Source organism: Epinephelus moara, chromosome 22, assembly GCF_006386435.1.
Source record: "Epinephelus moara isolate mb chromosome 22, YSFRI_EMoa_1.0, whole genome shotgun sequence".
In the NCBI taxonomy this organism is placed as follows: Eukaryota; Metazoa; Chordata; class Actinopteri; order Perciformes; family Serranidae; genus Epinephelus; species Epinephelus moara.
The window spans coordinates 30,679,823-30,707,627 of NC_065527.1; the positions used below are offsets into that span (position 1 = coordinate 30,679,823).

Below are 27,805 nucleotides of genomic sequence, written 5' to 3' on the forward strand. Positions count from 1 at the left end.
AATTAAAGTCCTTCTTTTAATAAGTTGATTTTAAATCCCAGATCTGTTTACATGGACCCTGTTGTTCCACAAATGATGAGAATAATACTCAATCAGATTAAAATGCCTCATGTAATCATCTCAATCAGAAGGGACTGGTCTGATAGCAAGAACTTTTCAGTCAGGTTGAGAGGGGTGTTGTAAACCTAAACCTTATTACATTAAAAAGTAAAATATTACTGCCTAATAACTGTGTAAACCTGATTGTTTCTCACTGGGGGAAAAAAAAAAAAAGGTGCATGTTTGCCCCACGTGGGGGGATTATTAGTGGACGTAGCTGGTGCGTGTGCTGCAACGGCTGTTTTACGTACCGCAACTGCAGATTTTGACAAATTTCAAAAAATATTCAATGCTCTGCGAGTGCTTAAGTGAGTGCTGTAATCAATAAATTGCATGCACTACCTGTTGCAGTAGCCTGCATATGAGATGTTTAGGGAACAATGGTAAATTGTAGTATCTACTGACAGTCTGGATGTGAAGTGTTTAGGGGGCATCTGTACTGGTTGCCACAGAAAATAACCTGGGTTACAACTTCCTCTGTTATATTTTTCTGGCAGATAAGACACTTCGCAGCACGTAGAACCACCGTGTGCCTGTTAAAAAAAAATGTATAATCCTACTAAATACTCTGCCATCATGTTCTTGAAAGCTGGCACAAAAAAAGCAGAGAGTAGCACCCACCCCTCGACTATGCATTTTCCAGGGGATTAAAGATGTGGCATGTGTATGGCCCCTTACTGGATCGCTTTATATAGCGTCCATGTAAACAGTTCAGTTGGAATCTCTAATCAAAATGAATTCAATAGAATTAAAGAAATTATGCATGTAACCGCAGCTACTGAGGACGAGAGTGTGACGAGAAGTTTTTTAACTGCATTCTTAAGTTTTATTTATTAACTATTTCTAGAGTAATTTGGTTTGGTGATTGCCCTGTGCTGCTGCAACATAATACACGACATACAAAATAAAGAGAGAATTCAATGAGAATTCACACACTTCATACCAACACTTAACCTCCATACCAAATATCAGCCTCTGAAGGCAAAAACTACCCAGCCAAAGGTTGGGGATTTTTTTATTGGACTGACCAACCAACCTACTGAGTGCGAACTATAGAGCTGCTGGTTGCTACTAATAAATGATTACATAAGAGACACAGGACATAACAGATCAAATTTCTGTAAACGGAGAGGAGAAATACTGTTTCACAGAAGACTTTTTTCCACTTTATTTCCCCTTATAATGGTGTTGTTCTGAGACTGTAGGATTTTAATTAAGTGCCAGTTAAATGGCTGCGTCTGAACTCCATGTCCCAGTAACCTTTACAAATACAAGATCTGTTTGTCCCCCATCTAACATCTCTTGTTTACTTTGTGGAGACAATCAGAGCACTGACAACTGAAATTCAGGTTTCATACAAATTAATCATTAGATGCCACTGCAAGACAACGACTTAACACAAAAATTGTAGCTACTATAGTGTGATGACAGACCATGATAATTGGTGCACAGCAAGTTGATATAAATGAACATCGGAGTGGCTCAGCAGGGAAACCACAGGCCCAGCAGCCACAGTCTGAATTTTTATTAAAGGATGACAGAATGAATGAAGAGAATCGGTCTTGTGTGTTTTGTCCAGGAACAGTTAGGATCCATTCTGCAGCAGTCAGGGACCAATTTCACATCTAAGACCACTAAAGTACTATGGCACAGCACTTTAGGGCTGTATCAAGAAATGAGAAGACACCTGGGATCCCAGACTTATTTAAAAATCCAATTAAACTGCCTTTATCTGACTAACACATTGGAATGAGAACTGATATAGTGTATGCTGGCGTGGTTTGGTTGGCAAATAAAATCTGCTATTCCTGGAAACATTATAATAGCCTAACTAACAGCTTTAGTTAAAAAAAAAAACTGAAGCAATGGGTCAGGGTAAGACACACAGTCAAGTCAAACTGGACTGAACCAATCAGCCTATGCGCTGCCTGGAGCAATCGAAAGCACCACAGTGTACCAGTAAAAGCTATGAACAAGTGTCTTCACCATATTGTGATCTGCAGTAACACTGTGCAGGACTGAAGTCCAGAGAGGCAGCCAGTATAATGCTTAACTTTAGTAGTGCACTCATTTAAAGGCTCTCTAAGTCTTCCTAAGCTTGAAAAGTTTTTGTCACATACAGCAAACATCTCCTCACGATCCGCTAGCTACATGTCCTCTGAATATGCTGTGAAAAAGTCCGGTCTCTGTAGGCAGCCCAGGCGCAAATGGCAACGAAAAGACTTCACTTCTGTTTACGTTCAACAATGTTATCAAACACAACGGAGCTAGCTCGCCTTTTAGCCTCATTGTAGCCTGTAACTCTAACCACGTTCATGTGTGTGTGCTTGCTTTCACTGGTCTCACGCTGGCTGGTTGGTGCAGCCTGGACCAAAATGTTTTTGTTGCCATTCGCGGAGCCTGGGCTGCCTACAGAGACTGGACTTTTTCACAGCATTTTCAGAGGACATGTAGCTAGCATATCGTGAGGAGATGTTTGCTGTATGTGACAAAAACTTTTCAAGCTTAGGAAGACTTAGAGAGCCTTTAAGAGCAGTGCTCCACCAGGCGGCTGAGCAAAGTCACTTCAGCTTGTTTATTTCTGTCTGAAAAAGGAGTCAGACCAGTCACAAAGGTGTCCCATCATTACAGCGTATGCAGCATTTCAATAACAGTACACTCAAAGTCAAGTCATTAGCTCCCCTTCACGGAACTTAACAAAATTTGGTATGTAAGTTAAGATGTTAGTTATGATGTGTCCACTGAGTTTAATCAGAATTGCCCAAAGCAAACTTGAGTTATGGCCTATTTCCTGCCAAGCCTCACCCTGAACAAGGTTGTTTCATTGATGACCGCCATGTTTTTTGACTCATCTTGCTCATTTATAATAGAAAGTTGTATATTTCTCCAAAGATGTTAGTGTTAATAAACTCAAAATTCATCAAGATCTGTAAATTTGACTTTTTTAAAACAATTAAAAATCCAACGAGCGGACCCTCACAGAATCATTTTTGTAAGACTAATTCAGCTGGACTTATGTGTCATATTTCCAATCATTTGGGCTTATGGTGTGAGGGGCAATAATGCCTTAATTACAGTGCCACCATGTGACAGTTTGGTGGAATTTTTGTAGGCATGTTCGTAACACCACTCCAGATGTCTCCAGAGAATTTCATTAGGACTGTCAAATCAAGTCATCTTGAGTTATGAGTTAAAATTTAATAGGCCATGCACACTTTCATCAATAAATACAGCACTTGATTCTTTCGTTAATAGCTGGCCCAAGAGCTTGTATACTAAATTTGGTGAAATTCTGACCACTGCTTTTTGAGGAACACATATTTTGATATTTTTGCCGGCCTCTTTGGGTCTGTGATGGGTTTTTTTTTCTTTTTCTGTGTTTTTCTATTGAAAGGTTTTTCACCTGATGACTAATGAAGTTAATGAAACTCATGGAACTATTGCACTAAACTGCTGAACTTGCATAAAAAATGGAGAAAAAAGGAAAAGTTGTTTGGTCTTAAGACATATACATACACCAGCATTACACTGTGTAGATGTCTGTGGTGTAGAAACAAAAAAATAATGAAAAATTATCAAGATTTTACTCAAGGCACTCATGAGGTAAAAGGAACAGATTGAACTCTCTGTATCTCAGCTTGTCCAGATGGCAAGTTTTGTTGCTTTCTTCTGTTTTATATCATTTTTTTATTCAGTATTATGTATGTATGTATAGTAAAATGGTCAACTTCAAAAAATTATAATTGGTTGCTTCATTTTAAAACAGCAGCCTATGTATGTATTGATCACAGGGGTTTTCTTCAGGATGAGATGTTTTATGCAGGACGGACCACAGAGCTGCTGCAGGGTTAATACATTTTAATAAAGAAGTCAAGTAGCACCAGGTCTGTCAGACAGATCCAGTAATCAAATACCCTTCAGGCCTGTGGGAACACTGGGAAACAGATTTTTAATTGCACTGTGCAGAACGAGGCGATTGAGTGCTCTTAAATGCCCCAAACTGCTGCTTCCTGACAGAAAAGGAGGATTAGTGTTTTACAGTGTGACATTAGCAGTGGGAGAATTTCTCCACAGCAGTGACACTGTTACAAATCTCTGCAGTCCCATCGCTGCAGGAGAAAGTGACTGCGCTGCTTTGTAAACACTGATTAATGACTACACCTCTCCCTGTTTCCCCACAGACTTCCTCTCATTACACACACACACACTCAAGAAATATAGGCTGCTGTGCATCTTATACACGTACAAGATTGTCGGCATTAATGCAAACATGTGTGATCACATTCTTATGTAAACTTGTTTTACATGAATGTATGCATGAAGACGTGTTCACAAGGGCAAGAACATGCAAATGTTTGACTTGCAGACACAAATGCAAACACACATTTTCTCACACATTTAATTTTCTGTGTGTGGTTGCCTGCTGCTCAGTAACTATTGATAATAGGCGGTGTGTGTGTGTGTGTGTGTGTGTGTCTGTGTGTGTCTGTGTCTCATATGGTGTCTTTCTTGAATTTAGATAGGGCTGCCCTCTTATTGACAGTTAATCGACCAGAAAGGTCATTAGACAGCAATATTTAATTGGTCGCTTAGTTGCAGAAGAAACAAATGTGAAAGTTTGTGAGGACCTGCCTCTTGTCAAAAAAAAATTGAATCCTATATGACTGAACCATGCGGGAATTTAATTTGAAAGGACAGACACAGGAAGCGGCCACGCTCAGCAGTCAGCAGTCACGTTAATCAATCACAGCTGACAGGTATCTTTCCCTTCTTCTGGAAATATTTAGTCTGATAAATATGGAAAAGTTGATCATTTTAGTGCAGGGCTGCCCAGAACTCAGGATTTCAGGTAAATAGGCCATACGATGCTTGTTAAGGTTGCTTAGCAACCTCAGATACAACCTGCCTTGGGCTCTTGAAAGCTCGCACAAAAAAGGCACAAGAGTAGCACCTAGAGCCTGACCTCAATTTTTCAGGCAGTTGAAGATGCAGCATGTGTAAGGCCCCTAGTAGTCCCTAGTTAATAACCAAAATCCAAAGTGTGGGATCATTTTGAGAAGGTGAAAGATGAACCCAAGGTGATATGTAAACTCATCTTCATTCGTCAACTACAAACATGACGTATCATCTGAAACATGGAAGTAGCTACATGCCCGTTAGCCACTTAGCACAATCATTACTGCTTTGCTGACAGCGTCATTAACAGGCGGCTCGCTCAGTGTGTGACGTGCACTTGTAGATAAAATATAGGCCTATATTAATGAAGGTTCATTAGTACGGTTTGTATTTCTCTGTAATGTAGCACAGTGTTAACGATGTAACTTAAACTATTCTTTCACAAACCTTGAACTCAAACCACTGTGTTGACCCGCCCAAAATATATAATCTAATGATTAAATTAATATCGTAAACATGCGGGCGACTAATGGCCCTAAATGACGACTATTGGTTGACTGGGAAAATTCTTAGTGGGGGGCAGCCCTAGATTTAGAGATGATTTCTTTTGGGTAAAAATCTGGATTTTATCTGCTGCAGCCACTGACCTTACCAGATTCAGCCACCATTCAATAACTCACAAGTATTTCTACAACAGAAGCAGGTCACATTCCTGCTCACTATGCTGTGTCTGTCTATGGTGCACTCACCTGTCTTTGTGTTTCCTCCCTTGTAGGAGATCTTGTTGATGGCGTCCAGCAGTCGCTCTTTATCACTGTACGAGTTCAGTTTGAACTCAGTCCGGGCATCGTCACTGAACTGGGCGATGGCAACCTGTCAGACAATGCAATAAAAGAACTATTAAACAACAAGAAAGTGCAAAGTCTTACATTGAGTTTTGTTTAAAGGGTCACGACTTTAAAAAGAGACCCTAGTTTGATCTAACCAAGCAGATGCCTTTCATTTTGCATGCTATGGTCTTTCCATGTTTCTGCTGCCATGGACACACTCCTGTTTTTCAAAGTAATTTTTCAATGCATTAAGACATCAAATGTGATTTAGGGCTGGGCAATACATCCATATTATATTAATATAATGATTGGAGACTAGGTACTGTTCTTAGATTTTGGATATTCTAACATCGTAAAAATGTGGAGTAAAGTGATGTAATTTTTTGAACTTACCAGACTGCTCTAGCTGTTTGCCTTTTTCTACTTAGTCATTATGTCCACATCACAAATGATTATGTATCTCATTGTGTGAATATTTTGTGAAAGCACCAATAGTCAACCCTGCAATTTTGCTGCAAGGTATTATCGTAATATTTAATTTCTTCTTATCACCCAGCTCTGCTTCCATTGTATTGAGGTCAGGGGAGAAATTTGAAATATTCATTTATAAAATCTGAACTAACCTTTAAGAGTAGTCCACATCTATAAAGAGCCTTTAGGCCTGTTTATACCTGATTTTAACATGCGTCTTCGGCTATCGAATCACAAGTGAACAGTGCTAATTACAAGTGTAAACGACCCCCAAGAAACATCGTAATGCAATCACTCAAACCACCTGCAGAGATCCCCAACATGTACAAGGTTATCACTGCAGGATGTGGTGGTTGTTTCAGAGACAGTGCGCTCACCCTGTATAACTTGACCATTTTATGAAAAGTTGGATGAAAAGTTAGGTGCCTGACCTATCCAGTGAGCTTGTTAGCGAGAACGAAATCTGAACACAAACGGTCAGCTAGAGACACATGATAGACACAGGTGTGAATGGCGATGTGTTTTGGCTGTCCACTTGTGTTTGAATCCCTAAAATGCATGTTAATACCAGGCGTAAACAGGCTTCTAATGAAGCAAGAACTTCCAGGTTCTGTTACATAAGTAAGAATAATAAATTGGGTTCCCACTGACATTTGCTATAACGCTAAAAGTAAAAATGCCGCCTTGGAACCAACACATTCTCACTCCATTCTTGTGACATATCGACATTTAGTCATGGACTTTCCACGTGCAGATAAGACATGCAAGGTACCCTGGGTGCATTGGCTGTTGACTTTCTGGGAGGCCGTGTCAAGTTCTGCCTGTTACATGCATTGCCTTCTTTCAAAATACACTTGTGTTTTCACATGAAATTTACCATTTATATACAGTCTCTTTCAAAATAAACACACTATGCTGGTACACTGCAATTTGACATTTTTTTCCTTAAACTACTAACCCACATGGTTGGGTTTTGGCAACAAAACCACAAGGCTGAGTTTAGGAAAAAAGAACAATCTTACTGGATGTGAACACCGCTCTCCTGGGTGAAAGTCTGTGTTTGTTGGACCCAATCAACACCCCTCCCGCCCACCCCACTTGGACTTCGCTGCCTTAACTTTCATTCTTGTCCTGCTGTGTTTACCCCTGATACTGCCGGGTGCCGTTCAACTATAATGGCGACCACCCACGTATCATGCCAACAGTGTCTGATGCCAGAAGTCACTGACTAAGTACCGGATTTCGATGACTACGAGTGAGACTTGGTTGTTGGAAGAGAGCCTTTCTTTAACAGTGCGTTGTATGATTCACTTATGTTGAGATAAGGAGAATATTTTTTCCAAAAAAAGCAATCAACCAACATAACTTCTCATGAGCCTTCCTGGACCATCACAGGTCAAATGTCAGATATCAACAAAAGACATGAGTCAATCTAAGACATGTCTGTAATAACAGCATACCGAGGGGACTGATTAGTGAAGACAGCAGATATTACAACTACAAAATAGGAAGAATTACTTTATAAAAATTGTGCTGGTGGATATTTTAGACATGGACGAAGCCTAGGTATGATGATGTACTGTAGGTACCTGCCCTGGTAAATTTAGCATGTAGGAAGTATATCCAGGAACAGGCTTCACTTAGTCAAAAAGATGAATAAATGAGAGATTGCTTTACGTTACAGAAACCAGTGGAACAGAGGCGAGCCTGAATGTGATGCTAGCACTTTGTTTTTACTTTCCCCCATCTGCAGAAAATCAGAGAACTTCACCTGAGTGCTGCAGAAGAACAGCACAGCCTTGTTTCCTTTCTGTGCTTGTGTTGTGGTTGTGATTGATACAAATCATGTAGTGCTTTAAACAAATGTTTAAGCATTAATAGGCGGTCCACTAACTGAATTTGGTCCTGGTGTTGTGACTGAACTGAACTTGGATTAGTGGAGAGAAAAAGGCAAACACTGACAACATACATAAACCAAAAACATGGCAGGAACTGAGGAGAGCACCACGATCCAGAGAATATAAATGAGCTGTTTCTTCAGTGAACTGGGCCGTGGCCACCTGGGAGACCACACAGGAATAATCTTTATTTGTACTAACAAAACACATAAATGAGAGCAGCTTAGTGAAGCTTATTTCAAGTATTCAGCTGCTGTAGCACAAGAATCTGAACACAGAACTGAGCAGGGTTTGGGCCACTTGGGAGACACTAGGGGAAAATGGTTATATGTAAATGACTGACAAAGAGTACAATGACTGTCAGCATTTCACAGTTTGTTATCTTGTACTAGTTTGTCCTAAAAATGTCTTGTTCTCGGGTTCTGCTGAGTTAAGTGCTGTTTCACAAGAGTGTAAGGCTGGATTTAGAGCTGAAGTTAGTTTGAAGGGGGAGGTAAAATTTAATTAAAAAATCAACATTGAATTAAAGCATTTGCAATTTTAATAACAAAATTAACAGCTGGCTTATAAAGCTCCTCGTACATGCTGGCTGCTGTGGCTAAAAAAAAATGCTGAAAATGGTGAAAATAACCTTTAATTTGTCCTGATTCCCTTGATTGGGCTGCAGGTACCGCCTCATGCTACCAGTAGTGACAAGGACACTAGCAGAACACCAAACTAGAGAAGAATCAGTCAGGGAGGATAAGGGACGAGCAACTGTCTGTGGCCACCACATGTAAAACCATTCTCTTTTTGGGGGTTGTTTTGCTTTTTGATTTGCACCAAAGCACTTGTGACCATTAAGTGTTCCCTTCATTTTCTCGAGCAGTGTATTTTTTTCAAATGTATTTTCCGTTTAACTCTGTCTTGGTAATGAATTACAAACTAAAACACAAATAAGCTGTATATATGAAAACAAGCTTGAAAAAAATAAAGTGTATAAAAAAAAAAGGCTGACAATTTAATCAATAACAAATTTCTTTATCGTTACTTGTTTTCAGTTATTTGGTAATTTAAATCCTACTCTGCATTCCTGGCACCACTGCCATAATCACAGTGAAATGATGGGTTTATTTGTGTTTGCTGAGATAAATATATAATGAAAATCACAAGAATCCATTTAATTCATGTATAGATCAAATACATGAGTTTTGTTTTGGATAGGTCCATCTACTGTTTTGGATAGGTGGTTGTGCCTTCAACAACTTCATCAGGAAGATATTGTTTAACACAGGAGTGGTGTGTGCAGAGTGAGTCAGTGCGAACACCAGTTTTTCAGTTCTCAGAGGATTACCATTGATGCTCTCTTTCTTTGCTCCTTCTCTGCTGCCACAGCAGTACATGACAAGTCACCAAAATACAGGACAGGGAAAAGCATGAAAAGGTAACTGTGCCTCAGGAAAACACCATTTAACTGGCAAAGTGCAGCTTTTGCTCCCCAAAGAAAGCAGAGCTCCAGGTCTCCATCTCTAGTTCAGTGGCTTTTTCTTTCCTTTCTTGTGCTTTTACTGCACTGTGACTTCCTGTCAATGACCTGTCAATCAAACAGTGTGGCTAGAGAGCTACTATACCAGACAAAAAGTGTTTAGAATGACAGGAGTCAAGGTTTTCATGGACTACAAATAGTTCTCAGTTTGAGTAACACTGAAGAGTGAAAGAAAAACCAGCAATAACAACGTCTGTGACGATAACCTCTGTGTCCTACCTGTGTGCCATCTGGGCCGATCTGGTCCAGAGCTCCGGATGTGCTGTACAGGAAGCGAATGATCTTCAGGAAATTGTCATCACCAATACTCCAGGAACCATCAACCAGGAAGACCAGGTCTGCTTTAGCTGCCTTACAGACTGGACAAAGACAGAGAGGTGGGGGAAGTTCATATTTGTTTGTTCTCTTTCTGTTGTTGAGGAGGACAAAACAATTACAAGAAAGAAATAAGAGACGGAGTAAACAAAATAAACAGGTGGAAATGGAGGACAATGATTGAGACAGATACATGTTATGATTGCCAGATTTCCATCCATCCATTTTCATCCAGGGCTGGGTCGCGGGGGCAGGAGGTCGAGCAAAGCGCCCCAGACGTCCCTCTCCCCAGCATGCATTCTCCTTCTGGGGGACCCCAAGGCGTTCCCAGCCCAGATATGTAATTCCTGCAGCGTGTTCTGGGTCTGCCCCAGGGCCTCCTACCAGTTGCACATGCCTGGAGCCTTTACTGGGAGGCGCCCAGGAGGCATCCTGATCAGATGCCTGAACCATCTCAACTGACCTGGAGGAGGAAGGAGCAGCAGCTCTACTCTCAGCTCCCTCCGGATCTCTGAGCTCCTCACCCTATCTTTAAGGCTGAGCCCAGACACCCCACGGAGGAAGCTCATTTTGGCTGCTTGTTTCTGCGATCTTGTTCTCTTTTGGTCACTACCCAGAGCTTGTGACAATAGGTGAGGGTTGGGACATAGATGGACCAGTAAATCAAGAGCTTCGTCTTACGGCTTAGCTCCCTCTTCACCACGATGGTCTCGTGCAGCGCCCTCATCACTGCAGACGCTGCACCAAATGCTGGTCCATCTCACGCTGCATTCTACCCTCACTTATGAACAAGACCCTTCTTGCCAGCCTTTTACCACAATACTTTACTGAAGGTTTTCTGATGCTGATATTGTTTAGGGTAGATGCTCATATGACTGCCACCTTATATATTTGATTGTTAAGAATTCAAGAGGCAACAGGGTTTTCCACCTATTCATTTATTGGTGGCTGGCTGCCATGATTTGAGCATTTAATGAACATTTTGATTTCCTATTTTTTATTCTTTGCTCCACATTCTTGTAGCGCAGAGCGTTCTCTGGGCACAGGCGGAGCAGCAAAACGGCAGGCGCAGGGAAAGTGAAACTTAACCATTTATTGCGCTGGGTCTAAAAGTTTGCATTCACTCACAAACAACGGCTTCTCTCAGCCATTGATCTGGTCTGATCAGCTGTGATCAGATCAACACATCAATTATCCACCCCATGACTCAAAATTCCACAAACTGCGGCGTTGGTGGCTTAGTGGTAGAGCAGTCGCCCCATGTACAAGGCTGTTGCTGCAGCGGCCCGGGTCCAACTCCAGCCTGTGGCCCTTTGCTGCATGTCACTCCTTCTCTCTCTCCCCCCTTCATGCTTGTCTGCTAAAAAATGCCCCCCCCCAAAAATCTTAAAAAAAAAAAACCCTCCACAAACTGCTGAGAAAAAGTAAGAAGAGCTCCATCTGTGCTGTGTTCACAGACCCACAAAAACTCAGAATTAAGAAAGGGGACACAGGCTGTTTGTTTTCTATTTGCTCAACTTTCTTTTGTTTGCTTTGCTGGTGCATGACTTAAACCGGCTCCAACCTTTGAAAAATGTATCCATTTATTTCTCAGCTATTTGATTTGTGTTTTTATCACCGTTCAAATAAACAAACTCTGGCTTGAGTTTGATGGATGACAACTCAGGACTGAAAAGAAAAGCAGCTTCTGAGTAAACCTTTGATTGATTTGATTTGAGGTCTCCAATTGTAAAGACTGAAAATGTGTTAAATTAATTAAAAGTTGCCTCCGTCGCTGTCCACCAATCATTCCGGTCACTTTCTTTTCCCCTCTAATAAATCACATTAAAGGGTCAGCTGCTGCCGGACTGAACTGCAGACGGCTTCAATCCATCTGCATCCATCTCTATTGTTTCACAATAAAATTGCACCCTGTGACTCACATTGATCAGGTTTTCTGAAGGTAGAAGTGCCGAGAAGCTCAGTGAGAATGTTTATGTGTGGGGGGCATAAGCACAAACAGCGAGCAGCAGCGACCCCCCGTCCAACACCGGCACACCATGAAAACGGAAACAGAGGGCTCAGCGGGGATGAAACACCTGCTGCTGCAAGCGAACACGCCGTCTGCAGTCATTTTGACTTGACCAAAGAACTACAAGCCGATTGGCTGTTGAAACAGGTGACATGCTCTAGTTCTAAAACCTGCTGCCAGTAATTTGAGCAGTTGAGTTGCAGGTAACATCATCAGCCGGCTTGAGTCGAGCTCAGACCGGCCAGTTTTACACCGCTTTAGTGTTGTTTGTGTATTTCTTAGCTCTGTTAAGCAAGACAGTAGCTATTATCAGTTATGATTGTTCACAGTTGTTAAATATCTGTGAACACTGTACAGTCCGCAAGTTGGTACAACTGTTCTCAGTACCCGATAGACTCTCGGACTAGCCACCATATCAGCGAAGCGGTGCCTGTGGCGGAGGGAGAGGAAGCAAAAGCGAGGGAAGTGGGCACGTCTGCGGGCTGAGCTTAAGGCTAACCCATACAAACCTGCCCTACCAAGCCTCTTCCTTGCGAACACAAGGTCACTCGTCAATAAGATGGACGAGATCAGAGCGAGAATGATGCCTTACTGTGTGACTATCATCAAGGAGTCCTGGCTCAATGAAAACCTACCAGACACAGCATCCAGCTAGCGGGCCTTTCTGCTTACAGAGCGGACCGGACGAGAGACTCTGGTAAGAGCCGTGGGGGAGAACTGTATATCTTCGTGAATAATAAATGGTGCACAGCTGTGGACATGGTGGAGAGACACTGCTGCTCTGACCTGGAGCTCCTGGTGGTAAAATGCAGCACTTTCTTTTTGCCAAGGGAATTAACAAACATAACAACCATAGCAGTTTACATCCCCCCGCAAGCTAAAGCTAAGTTAGCTCTGGAGAGGCATGACGGTGCCAGTAAACAGCTTACCCGGACAGTGTAGTCAATGTAGCAAGGGATTTTGGTCATGTAGACTTTAAACTGGTCATACCTAAATTCTACAAGAATGTGACATTTACCACACAAGAGGACAATATACTCGACCAAGTATACACCAGTATTTCGGGGCCATTCAAGACAATCCCGTCAGCATAAGTAGGTCAGTCAGACCACATTTATCTCCTCCTGATCACGGATCTGCAGAGTTAACCTAACCATTAAAACAGTGCAGGTATGGATGCCATAATGCCACATTGCCCGATGCCCTAAACCAGTTCTTCGCCCGCTTTGACACCCAGAGGGAGGAGGTGGATCCACTCTTCACCTCAGCTGACGGTGAGCCAGTGCTGGTCCTCTAGCAACATCAGGTGAGGACTGTCCTGAGGGGAGTCAACGGGAGCAAGGTAGCTGGCCCGGATGGAGTATCCGGGCGAGTATTATTGGTTTGTGCTGACCAGCTTAAAGGAGTGTTAACCAACATATTTAACCTGTTATTACAATAACCTGCTGTCCCAACATGCCTTAAAACTTCCATGATTATCCCAGTGCCCAAAAAAAATCTGTTGTGATGTGCCTAAATGACTACCATCCTGTAGCACTAACACCTATCATCATGAAGTGCTTTGAGATGCTGGTGCTCTCACACATTAAGACTGTAATTCCACATGATCTGGATAAACACCAGTTTGCATAAAGGACTAACCACACCACAGAGGACGCCATCACAACAGCCCTCCATCTTGCCCTGATACACCTGGAGAAACCAAACACCTATGTGAGGATGTTGTTCTGCATTTAATATGGTCATCCCTCACAAGCTGGTCACAAAACTGTACAACCTGGGCACCAGTTCTTCCCTGTGTTCTTGGCTCATGTACTTCCTCACGGACACCACCAGAGCAAGTTAGAGTGGGCAAGCACATCTCCTCCACCCTTACTCTCAGAACTGGTACCCCCAGGGCTGTGTGCTAAGGCCAATGCTCTTTACACTGTTCACCAAAATCAAATTTGTTGATGACACGACCATAGTAGGCCTAATCTCTGAAGAGAATGAGATGGCCTACAGGCGTGAGGCGGACCATCTCACTTGTTGGTGTGGAGACAATGACCTGTTCCTCAACACCTCCAAACCCAAGGAGATGGTTATTGACCTCCGGAGGACCAAGATCTGAGCTCACGCCCCCCTCCACATACATGGGGAGATAGTGGAGGTGGAAAACTGATGTTCCTGGGAGTCATACTGTCAAACCAGCTGACAAGGACCAACAACACTTCACAGCTGGTCAAAAAAAGCTCAGCAGAGACTCTGAATCCTGAGGAAACTACCTCAAAAACTTCTTCTCAACTTCTACAGTAGCACTGTTGAGTCCATCCTGACCAGCTGCTCCACAGTGTGGTATGCCAGCTGCACAGCTGCAGAATGTCACAGCCTCCATCGTGTGGTAAAGGCGGCATGGGGCATCATCAGGTTGAAGCTCCATGGACTGGACATTATTTACACCAACAAACTCAAAAAGAAAGCCCATAGTATCCTCAAAGACATTACGCACCCCGGCCACTCCATGTTGGACTGTTACCATCTGGCAGAAGCTTCAGGACAATCGAGTCAAAGACCAATAGAATGAAAAACAGCTTCCATCCCAGAGCTGTGGCTTCCATTGCTACGCTACAATACACAGGGTTAAACATGCACTATCACTGCCGCGGCAAAGTTGCAGTGACACTTTTAATTGCTGCTGCTCTTAACTTTTGTGTGTGTTTTGGTGTATTTCTAATTGTTCTTACACCAAGGAAGTCGAACAGAATTTCATTCATTCCTTTGTTGCTTGTCATCCACCCTCTCTCTTCTACCTTTCCTGTCAATTTACTGTGGTCCTATAAATAAGGCAAAATCGCCCCCAAAAAAATCATCTTTATAAAAAGGGAAATGTTTTTGCCTGTTGTAGTATTTTGCCCTTGTGTCACTGTTGTTTTATTCTGTACTATAAACATATACTCATGAAGGTTTTGAAAAGAACTTTACTTATAAACAAGTCCAAATTTTAAGTGGAAGGACTTCATGTCCAAAAAGTTCTATAGGCCCGTTTCCACCGCAGGAGCTTCGGGGTTAGCAGTTAGCGGTGTCTGTAATAACTCCGGTCACGGTGCGTGAAAAAAATATTTTTTTCCAGCGGATATCTTAGTTACAACATGATTGAGCTAGCAAAGCAGTTTTGTGTTGCTATGTGTGGTATTTATTCAGTTTTGGGAAATCACGATGTCTAGAAAGCATCAGCTGAGGCAACATGCAACTAAATCTCACGGTGGTTGAGAGGGCCGAGCGAGAGGACGTTCCTGTAGTAGTTCCTGCTCCCCAAATAGAACCAGGAACTTCTTCAGTGGAAACGGGCCTTATGTGTTACTATCAAATTCTGTATATTTTTTTTTACAGTGAACATGCATGTAGGTTGAGTAAAACGCAGTGTTCTCTCTCCGTCTCTCTTTCTGGGCCTGACAGCTTCAACTTAAAACCAAAGTGTCTTATGAACATGACGCTTTAATCATGTGGGAAAAAAAGGAGGGAAAAAAAAACTTCTCTTACTCTGTGATTGAAAATGGCAAATTTAAATATAAAGATTAGATAAGCACATGCACTGTACATGCTGGTTCCTGTACTTCAGCTGATTATGCAGTCTTTTAAGAATGTTGTGGTGACAGATATGTGAAGAATGTGAATTACATGTTTGTGGAGATGCTGTAACAGATCCAGCAATCACCAGGTTTACACTTCAGACATTTATTTTAAATTACCCTCCTGTTGAAGATTTATCTCTGTAATTCTATGTTATCTTTGTGTGATAATTTGAACTGAAAATTATCCAAACCTTTCTTTATTCGCACACATCTATATATATATCTTTGAGCCTGTCTTTATATACCATAATTAAGTGTGCGTGTGTGTGTGTGTGTGTGTGTGTGTGTGTGTGTGGTTAAGACCCATCACTGTGTGGGAGGAGAGCAGTCAAAGCTTATTTACTCTGCTTGTACGGTGTCAGTGCTGACTGACACTAAACTGTTGTCCTCACACATGCACAAACCTCAAACTCTTCAACAAGTAACTTGTCACACTGTGATGTATTTCACATGAAATGTGGGCAGTCAGTGAACTAAACTTAGTTTCTCTGTCAGAGAGAAAAAGTCGCTATAATTACATCAGGAGAAAAAAAAAGGAAAATTGAAGAGATAATTTAGAGAGCAAACACTCAGAGAGTTTTGTTCAAAGAAACTTTTCTGTTAATTATTGCTGACCAAAACTTGCATTTATTTTCTAACATGCAGGATTTAAATTGGGCAGATAGATTATTGGTCAATAATGACAAATTATTGCTGATAAATAATGGCAATAATACAAAGCCAAATTGCTTACATTGACTTAACAGATGCAGCATCAACACTACCAATAAACACAGAGAAGGAGAAGAGCAAGCGCAGCATACTAACTAGAGAGCAGGTTGGGGATAGGTTAATTGATGACTCTAAATTGACCGTAGGTGTGAATGTGAGTGTGAATGGCTGTCTCTCTCTATGTGTCAGCCCTGCGATAGTGTGGCGACCCGTCCAGGGCGTACCCTGCCTCTCGCCCAATGTCAGCTGGGATAGGCCACAGCCCCCCTGCAACCCTCAAGGGGATAAACGGTTATGAAAATGGATGGATGAATAGAATATGCTGCGTGCAACTCTACAATAAAAACAGAATTAACAAATTTCAAATAGTAAAAAAAAACAACTAAAGTAAAATAAAGTTTTCCAAAGAATCGCTACAATATGTTATCATGATTAAACTGGTGATTTACACCCCTATTTAATTCTGTTACACCAAAACTTAAAACTCCAATTTAAAATGTGATCCAGTTATAACTTTAAACCTACACTTGAGGAGGTTTCTCAGAGAAAGTTAAGGACTGAAGGACTGAACCCAACAGAGTTCTGTGATGCTGCTAAATTTCTCTAAAGATAGTGGCTCAGCAAGCAAACTTTTATGGAGCCAAACACAATAACTGGAATAACTGTCAAACATGGCAGAGCAAGTTTAAAGTGTCTGCCAGTTGCTGCCAGGCAGTCTCTTTTTTCCTCACTGTGCTGTTGTGCATTTTTAAAATCTTCTACTATTTGCAAAATTGCTCTGTTAAATTAGCCAACCAGGTCACGACAGCAAGGAAATGTATTTATTCATTTTTTATTTGAATGTTAAATGTATATGAATGTTTTCTACACGATGCAGTTGTAACTAAATAATCTAACAACAATTCCTGTGTTAAAAAGATTCATTATAAAGTGAAGGAACAATCTAAACTCATTGCAAAAGTTTTATCAAGAATGGAATTAAGATCTCCATTTCAAAGAAGATAACACAAAATGGACGAAATGCTTGTACTGAATGAAAATCAAGGATTAAAACAATACAAATTGCTAACAAGCACATCCCCACTAGAGATAAATGTTATATCCAGATTCCTCTGATGGGGTGAAACAAGTGAACAATGTGTGGAATGAAATCCAAGAATGGATATCATCCATTAGAACATGAAACTCTTAAATACTTGATTCTGATTGTTCAAGCAACACAATTCTGCTGTGTTTATTTCTTGAAGTATGCTCTGCTGCTCCATTGCTAGGGACGCCATAGCAACGGCCTTAGACTGAGGAGCCATGGATACAGAGTACAGACACATTTCTTTTTGCGAATTTTGAATCAAGAGAATGTGCTTTAATCATTATTTTGTGTCACATCACTGAATGTTTTAGTAGTAAACCATGTTCTAAGCGGGATAATGTATAGTGAGCCGGTGACAGTTGAAAAATAACTCCCGATAGGGGAATGGAACCCTGATGCGCTGATTGTGGCAGATTATTTTTTCTTCCCTTGTTTATAAAAAGCTCATTTGAAAACCCTGGGAAAAAAGATTTGGACGGAATTAATGAGAAATTATTTGACCATAAAAAACACATTGTTTGAGGATAACAATAAAACAAAGCTATTTAATGAGGTTTGGAAGTACATTTATAACTTACTAATAACTAACTAATAACTAACTAACACTGTGTGTGTGTGTGTGTGTGTGTGTGTGTGTGTGTGTGTGTGTGTGTGTGTGTGTGTGTGTCTTTAAAAAAAGGTTAATTATTAGGTGGTAATATGATTAAGTCAAAAAAAAAAAATAAAAGTTAGGTAACTAGTGCCTGTGTTGTGGAGTATAAAACTTCCCTCTAAAAGGCAGTGGAGCAGAAGTTTATAGCAAAATAAAAGAAAATATCCAAGACATCTAAACTGTACTTAAATGCAGTACATGAGTACTTTCATAATTTCTGCTAGTGGCTGAGACTGCAGTTTATTCCTGGAACAAGGTGACGTTACTCTACAAATACATACAAGTATTATGAAACTGACACCTTCTGAGTACACCCAGTTAAAAAGGGAGAAACAGAATGTGTTGCTGTGGATTGGAGTAAAGAGCAAAACATAGCCACTTAAAAAAAGGCTTACCTAAAAAAATCTATAGTCTCAGTGGACGCTGTGTTTACAATCATTTCACTGCTTTACCTTGCTGTCGGACAGTCCTTTCCTTTGTTACTACATTTTCTCAACCCTATAACTTGCATATTCCTACACATAAACACCCAAATGTGCTGCACTGTGTTATGCTGCAGGTCAGCTGTTTGGGTCAGACTTTAAGTGGTTTATAGAAAAGACAACAAATTCAAGATTAAAAAAAAAAAAAAAGAGTGATTATGACAGCGAAGACGAAATGCTGTTCACTGTGGAGACAAAAGGATACCTTAATGAACCCGAGTATAGAGAAGAAGAACTTTTGCAGAGAGACACTGAATGGATTGAAAAAGAAAGAGGGGAAACTTCTGCAGAAACTGGAGGCCCAGAAAGAGCAGAGCTAACTGTGAGCTGTAAACACATGCTGAAGGGACCCAGAGAGCTACTGCTGCCTGGACTTTGTCCCAACCATAGACTGTATATAAAGATGGACAACCCATCTCCACTTACCGCCATTGTACAGAAGTGAAGCTAAAATATCCCAGGTACAGCTACTGCCATCTTGCTCTGGTGATGTCATTCGGAGCCAGTGTCTGTGTAGTCGCAATTTTCACTGTATTAAATTTCTCAAGAATACACCTGTCTGAGCAATCGCGAGCAGTGCCGCTGAATACGAGCCCACCAGCTGGCTCAGACAGTTGCCAATCATGTTGTAAAATCCCGTTTTATAGCATTACTTAACAAATTAAAACCAAACTAATCAGAAAAACAAATATTTGAACAAACAGCAGCGTGATAAAATCTACTTTAGCTGACTTCACTGGGAAAAATGTGTACTTGGAGTTTCAAGTTTGGCCCATGTCCCATCCACTAACATAGAGCGGGTGGGCTTTATGACCTATACTGCAGCCAGCTACCAGGGGGAGATTGAGATGTTTTGGCTTCACTTTTGGGGAGGTGTCATATTGTCCATCTTTATATACAGTCTGTGGTCACAACACAACCTCAGGGCCTTTCTGAATCAGAAGATGCCAGCACTTTTTACTGACAGCTTGGGAAGTCACTTCATTTATTTGTAGCTATCCAGTGTAATCTGACCTGATGGTCTTCGGCAAGTGGCTCTCTCTTGCTTATTTGGCAGTGGTTTTACATAATCCTCTAAGAGAAATGTTAAAACATCAAGTTGTCACAGCCCAGAAAAAATCCAAGCATGTACCATCTTTAAAATCTTTAGAAAAGTTCAGTCAGATCACGCAACATCATTTTCTGCCCCAAACAGCTGACCTACAGCATAACACAGTGCAGCACATTTAGGTGTTTTTGTGTAGACATATGGAAGTTATAGGGTTGAGAAAATGTAATGTCAGAGGAAAGGGCTGTCTGACAGCAAAGCAGTGAAAATATTGTTAATATAGCGTTAACTTAGATTGATGTTAATTTTTTAAGCAGGAGTTTTTTGAAGTGGCTAAAATATGTTTTGCTGTTAACCTCATCCACAGGAATGCATAGCTGAGATGCTGGGGTGCTAGTCCCGTGTCAGTATCCTAACGGGGAGCATAAAGTGCTGCTTTAAAAACTGGAACTATCCCTTTAAAATGAGGAAATGGACTGCAGATAATCAATGATAACAAACAATGTAAAATCAGGTCTCACCTTCCTTTGCAGGGGGGATGGTGGGCAGCGGCGTGGTGGTGGGGGGCCTGGTTGGAGCCGGAGTTGGGATGGGTACTACACAGAGAGTATAAACAAGACACACATGAAGACGTGAAAACCTGCAATCGTGACCACATTCATCGTAAAACCATCACCTCCCCAAAATCAAACTTCCCCTCTAAAAAGCATCAAAAAGACAATTAAAGAGAGAAGAAAGCCTCAGACAGCCACACAGTCACACATTAACATACAGAATGTGTCAAATAACTACGTTCAGCTCTGTGATTTCAGCTCCTGTATAATTTGGTAGATTGATCACAGCGTTGGCTACAGTCTAAATCACACTCCAACTGTCTCTGCTTTCAACCCCTCACCTTTATTCTGTGTGTGTAGAGGGAGGTTTAGATAAACCAGCTGTCCCCCTCTCAAAAACACACAACACACACAGTTTACTGATTCAGTGGTGTTTAGGCAGTAAATCAGCTACCTGAGGCTGCGAATTACTTGTGATGGCAGGTGGGGAGCGTTCACTGATGGCTGCCTGCAGCGATTGGGAGAGTCATTTGTAGGAAAGGCTCTGGCTTTCATTTGCATCAAAACAAAGCAATAAATCATTGTGGAGGCTCTCTGCGGAGCTACAGTACGGAGGGCAGCAGCTTCAAGCTAACAAATATCTGCTCTTTCTTTGTCCTTTCCTTTTCTTTTATCACTGTGGTTATTTCTTTTTTTCAGCCTCTTCTCCCTTTGTCTCTGTTTTTTTTTTGTTCTCACTTCATTAATTTCAGTATACTATGGAAATGAACTTGTCCAGACTCTAAATGTGTTCCTGAAAGGTAATCCATCTCAGGGAACATTGTGCCTGCTATGGTTTTTGTCAAAGTTTCATTAGAATTGCCTGGCAATACAGTCCAGCCTTTACAAATCAATTAACACCGTCAAATACAACATCATAACAGAAACACAATAACTCTAACTAAATTAAAATGTTGCAAGTATGAGGCTCAGTTGTGTGGATGCTACAGTCGGTGCAAGTTTCAAACAGCTGCCTGCCAGAGGAACAAACGACAGTAAAGATCTTTGAAAGTTTTGCATCTTTAGCTCTGAATTTGTTAGAAAAAACGTTGTGGAAAAACAACAGGTCAGATTGAGATTATTTTCCTGTCCGGCACCCAATTTAAATTTTGGTAATCTGGGGACAAACCCACGCTACACTAGGGTTAAGATGTGATTGCAACCGCTAGTGCTAGCTTCTTGTCATTACTTATTTATTTATTTGCATGAAGAGCCAAAAAACAGATGATGTATCTACTTATTCCACCCATTAATTAGTGTTCTGTTGATTTTCCAGTGATTGTGATATAAAACCACTAGATGAACAGCCATATTGAAGAAAAAAAAAATCGGAGATTTTGAGAATAAAGTCATAATATTACACGAAAAAACTCGTAATATTACGTAATATTACGAGAATAAAGTCATAATATTACGAGAATAAAGTTGTAATATTACGAGAATAAAGTTGTAATATTACAAGAATAAAGGTGTAATTTAATGAGAAAAAAGTCATAATATTATGAGAATAAGTATAGGTCATTAAATTACGACTTTATTCTCGCAATATTATGACTTTTTCTCAGTTATGACTTTATTCTCGTAATATTACGAGTTTTTTTCTTGTAAAAGCTACAGTTGGCAGCTTTATGAAAATAACTTTTTATCATTTTTGCTGAAACTGTCGCTACATCCAGAAAGTATTACATAAGTCTGTGAAAAAAATCATGTCCCACATCCTGGGAAATGACCAATAAGAGCATAGGAGTCTCTAGTGCAGCTGTCAATCATGACAATCACTGCTCATGAGCTGCCAAACTATGCAGTGCTGATCAAATATGAATTAAGATTCAAAGGTTTTCAGAAACATATTTTTGTTCCTGTGCCGTAATGTCATAAGAAGCAATTCAGGGGTGAATGGGAGGATCACCTTTTTCACAAATCATCCATCTCATGTATGACTATAAGGGATGTGTTGACAGTCCAAGCAAATATGACAAGAAGTTATTTTATAAAAGTTACCAAGTGCAGCTTTAAACACCCAATTGTCCCAGCTGTCACCTGTACCTAAACCTGTAACTTTAAGGCGAGAGATATACGTGCTTTTTAACCACGCGTTGGCGTAGACATCCAGCTGCATCGAGAACATTACTGTTAACATACTTGTCTATGCATGACGTGTGTTACTGGAGGATTACACTATAGGGCAAAGCAGATAACTCACACCGTATAGAACTTCTGGATTTGCATGTTAACAATAAACAGGGTGACACTCTAGGAGGTTACAATATTGTTAGCTCTGAGATCGCTGTAGATTATAACAGAATAAGTGACAGTGACACCACTGTAGATGATATGTATCAAGCATGTCGTGAAAATGTTAACTATGTTTTCTTTGTTCTGGCAACACTGCTTCTACCTGTCATGTGTGTATTGCATCTTGTGGACAAGTCGCATTAATTTCTAAGGATGTGCAAACCCACGCTCCGAAAAGAAGTGGGTTACACAGGCCAGCCATTATGTGAACATGAATGTGTAGTTAAAAGCAGGAAATAATAATAATAAACTTAATTTATAAAGCACCTTTTCATACACAGTAACACAATGCTGTAAATTAAAACTTAACACAATTAAGGAAGGCCAAAGCTAAAATCAAGATAATAAATGGGAAATAACATCCTTAAGACAGCAATAAAATAGACAGACAGCTCAGATAAAGTGAGAAAATGCTTCCCTATAGAAGTATGTTTTAAGGAGAGACTTAAACGAAGCCAGTGACTCAGACAGCCTTATATACTCGACTGTACACCAACAGGTCATAGAGTGTGCCAGGGCTGACGTGAAAACACGGAAGTTTAGCATCGCGCAGGTTTCCCGAAGGGAAAGTGAATGTGATTTTTGCATTGCGTTTTGGATTATGTCAGAAAATAAGCTCTGTGGCTAACACAAGTTTATGATACTTACAGGTTTTGTTCAGCGAGATAATCTTCACATATGAACACCTTTCATACCACATTTGAAGCTTAAATGCGATCGCCAGAAGTAAAAAGCTAACGTTAGGCTTTAATGGACTACATGACTACTCCACGATCACATGACTCTTGATGTGGGAACTGCCCATTGGTCCGACAGCCCATTGGTTCGACATCCCATTGTTGGTTAAGGTTTGGTTAGGTTTAGGCACAAAAACCACTTGGTTAGGGTTAGGAAAAGATCATGGTGTGGGTTAAAATGAAAAAGAAAGTGACAAACACATAAGCCATGAGCCTGCTCCGCCTCAAGCCGGTCGCGGTGCACCATACGCCCGCCGCGAGCCGTTCAGCACCGCAGGCAGTCGGACTAATGGGATGTCGAACCAATGGGCTGTCGAACCAATGACATGGACCCCTTGATGTCACCGCCACTAAGCTTTCAACTGATTTTGGCCACTTTATTTTAAAAACATTGTATAATGGGGAAATCGGAGTGTTTAAGCTAAATAAGAAGCTGTAATGGCGGACTGCCAGCACTCTCGCCTGTTCGGGGGTGATGACGTTTAATGTCCCCAACAGGGTTTGTAGTCATATTGAGCAACTTGTTAGCAACCGCCTTTTTTACGACACGTAAAAGCTTCAAAATTCACAAGTAGGGTATTTACTGACGTGTTTTTTGTCGCAGAACAAAACCTGAAACTCGCTTAAGCTTTTGTTGACCACAAACCTTATTTGAGGCATTTTACCAAAATCCCATTCAAAAAACGTATTGACTTTTAGACGAGAGAACCAGAAGTGCTAAAAGCGCTAACGGAGTTCTGAGTTTACTGGCACACACTATAGACTGCGGATCCTTTAAGTCCCTATGGGTTGTGAGGTGGGGTACCTCTGGGGTACTAGTATGCTCCAAGGACGCTCGATTACTTTGGAGTCTAGGGAATTTAGAGGCCAGGTCGACATCTTGAGCTCTTTGTGACGTTAATCTGGCCATTGCTGAGCAGTTTTTGTGGTGTGGCATGGAATTTTGTCCTGCAACAGTGTTTGTGTTGGTGGTGCATGTCAAGTGGCATCCACATGAATGCCAGGACTGAAGGTTTCCCACCAGAATAATGCATTGTAACGAGATGTGTTACTGACTTGACTCGTTAGTGGTTTTAATGTTTTGGCTGATAGGTGTATTTATCTCATGGATTTTTAGCTACTTTTGTTTGGACTGCTTCCTGTGAGCTTTTTGTATCACCATTCCACCAATAAATAAATTATGAACTGTTCATGTCTGCTCGGTTGTCTGCATGTGGTCATTTTTTCCTGCAGCCTCACACACCCATTTGACATCAATGGCCATAATGAGAGACATTTCAGGCATGCTGACAATCACTCTGAAATGAAGGCCAGAGGTTGAACTTGACCTCATCATTACAGTGAAGCTGCTGAGTTAAATGTCATCATAGGTAATATAGATTTAAACAATGGAAATGTTACTGCTGTTCATTGAACACACTGAAAAATTGAAAAGACCCCACCTTCCCTCCTTCCCAGCCTCCCTCCCCTGTTTGCAGACAGTGGGTCTTGATTAGCGTTTGGGGCTCCCACGAGGATAAAAGATGTTATTATGTTGAAAATGACGTGATCATTCTCCCAGCCTGTAGTGGGCTTCTATTATACATAGTGACAGCTGACAGCAATTTCTGTACAAGTGTGTGTTTGTCAAGCGTGTGTTTCTGCTATTGTCAATCTGACTGGGCTCATTTAAATGGGTTTGGCACATCGTATGGAGGAGGTGAAGTACTTGATGTGTCTGTGGTGTATATATAGGCTAAGTGTGTTTATATATCATAGCCTTACATGAGAGACAACTGTGCAAAAAAATGTGCAAAAAATTTGTTTGTTAGCGTAACTGAAATGTTAGTTTTTCAGGATACCGGATTCTGAAAAAGCCTAATTTCTCCTAAAACTGCACACAACACTTTCAGTTACACGTAAACTAAAGCATGGAAATCCTTCAGAAAAATTAATCTATGATAGACAACCTTCTGTATTGTTTGTACTGTTTGATGATGTGACTGTGTATTGATGTACTTACGTGTCTTATCTATCACAGTGACTGCAGGCCCCTCAGTCCCGTCCTGGAGCTGAGCGTACACACTCATCTTATACTGCGTGTTGGCCTTCAGGTTGTTGAAACAGTGTCTGTTGGATGATCCGCTCAGCTTCGTCTCCTGCTTCTGACCATCTGCAGTAAAAATACAGAGATCACCTCGCTATCATTCTGGAGAGGCAACTGGTTTTGCAATAACAGAGAAGAAACAAAAAGATGTGTAAATACATTGAATTATTTACTGATGTCTCACAAGCCAGCTGCCAAAACTTTCCTTGTAGCTCCCGATGCCAGTTAACATTATTTGTTCCTAAATAGGCCTCTTATATAAAAATACCTTATTATCATTGTATTGATTTGATGCCGTTAGTGTGATTCAGGATGAAGGTGTGTCGGTCTTTGAGGTGAGACAGAGAGGAGGCTACACTCTTGGAAATAAAGGTGCCAACTACAACTATATAAGGTTCATTGGCTTGTCCCCATAAGAAAACCCTTTGTGGTTCCTTATAGAATCTTTCATGAAGGTTTCACCTGGAACCCAAAGGATGATACCCAGAACCATCTGTGAAATGTTTCACCAACACCCCCTACAGTATTTATTTATTTATTCATGTGTTTGTTTGTTTATTCATTTATTTTCTTTGGATGCCCATTGGCCACTACCAAGGAAGCAACTACTCTTTCTGGGGTTTACGCAAGTAAACATTAAATCATTATGTATAACAAAAATATAACGTAGAATCCAAGACAAAGTGAGCAAATAAAAAGATAACGGGCAAAACTTCAAAAAATAAATAAGCAAATAAAAAAACATCAGTAAAACATCAATAAAAGTGCTAATGACAATAAGTACAAAAAAGACAAACAGTACCCACTTTATATCTTAATAGTCAGTAAGACATTTGATACCACTCAGATTTATACTACAACTAAAAACAGCATATACGCTGAGAAATTAAAAAGACCAAGAGAGTTCCTCATTAATGATCATATGGTCAAACATAATCCAACAAACATGTCCACCCAGCAGGTTCTATCCGGAATTTGTCCACTTTCTAACGGTACTAAGAACCCACGAGGTGGGTTCTTTTAAGAACCTTTTTATATTTCATCTACAATCCACCCAGGAGTGGGCTAAACAAAAGGGGGTTCTTTGGATGAAAACAGTTCATAATGGAACCCTTAGTCTTATAGAGAACCCTTTGAGAACTATCCAGTCTTTCCACCTTCTAAGGGTGCTAACAACCCACCCAGGCAGTTCTATCTATAACCTTTTTATATTCCAAGGGTTTCATCTAGAACCCACCCAGGGGGTTCTTTGGATGAAAAGGATTCATAATGGAACCCTAAGTCTTACAGAGAATCTTTCGACCTTCTAAGTGTGCTAACCCATCCAGGGGTTTCTGTAGAGAACCCTCTATATTCCAAGGGTTTCATCTAGAACCTACCTGGGAGTGCTCTAAAAAGGGGCGTTCTTTGGACGAAAATGGTTCATATTGGAACCCTTAGTCTGACAGAGAACCACTGAAGAACTATCCAGAAATTTTTCACCTATTAGGGGGGTTAACAACCCATCCAGGTGGTTATATTGACAACCCTCTTATATTCCAAGGGTCTCATCTAGAACCTCCAAGGGGGGCTTTAAGGGGGGTTCTTTCGATGAAAAGTGTTCATAATGGAACCCTTAATCTTACAAGAGCCCTAAAAGAACCCGTTTGTCAAAAAAGGGTTCTTCAGAAGTGAATGGTGCTGGGCAGAACCTCAGTCCAATAAAAAGGACCCTTTGGGAAACTTTTTTTCTACAAATGTACAAGGACTCTGCAGGTGATAATGATTGTACTTTTACAGATTCAGATTCTTTTCAGATTTATGTAAAAATGTGCTTTTAATGAGGACTGCTTCTCTGCATTATTTCCCAAAAGTGTTGCTCATCCCGCACTCATTTCCTCAGCACACAACAAACTGAATTTTCTAAGCTAAACTGGTAAACAACTGTGAGTCAAAATGGCCTTCCTCTTAGCAAGGTTGTTGTTAAGATTCCTCTATATATTCCAGAGGTGGATGATGATGATTATCTTCAAATATAGAACCATTTACTGACGCACCAGATCTCCTTAACACTTGTGTGTCATTTGGATGTGTTTTTCAGTTTGTTCTCACTTTTCTCTTTCACATGTTTGAAACGTCTCACAGGACTGTTTTTTTTTTTTTTTGATAGCAGCTCAGTTTGTTTTTCTGCCCAAATAAAACTGAATAAAATTAAACTTTTCACGGTCAGGAATACGTGACAAACCAAATCCAATTACTAAAATAATCAACATGTGTTTGTTGTTTTTGTTCACTCCACGCTAGCAGTCAGGGTCTACTGGCAACCTGTCAAATATATTTCTAAGGAAAACGTATCCACGAAACACAACGCATTGACTTGTACAGCTTCATCACAGAGGGCAGGTGGAACATTTTAATGAGTTAAAGAGCTGCAGCACTGTGCCAAGTCAATTTTTACAACTGAAGCTCATAACAA

General features: G+C 40.7%; 1 protein-coding gene across 1 annotated transcript in view; it reads right to left on the minus strand.

Annotated features, from left to right (window-relative positions):
• Positions 1-27,805, minus strand: part of LOC126384266 (collagen alpha-1(XIV) chain-like) — a 304,818-nt gene that overhangs the window by 77,849 nt on the left and 199,164 nt on the right. The window contains exons 24-27 of the mRNA XM_050035226.1: positions 25,267-25,416; positions 20,161-20,235; positions 9,939-10,078; positions 5,745-5,868 (exon numbers count right to left, since the gene is read on the minus strand). Coding sequence (XP_049891183.1) covers positions 5,745-5,868; positions 9,939-10,078; positions 20,161-20,235; positions 25,267-25,416 — 489 coding nt within the window. The remainder of the gene's footprint in view (positions 1-5,744; positions 5,869-9,938; positions 10,079-20,160; positions 20,236-25,266; positions 25,417-27,805) is intronic.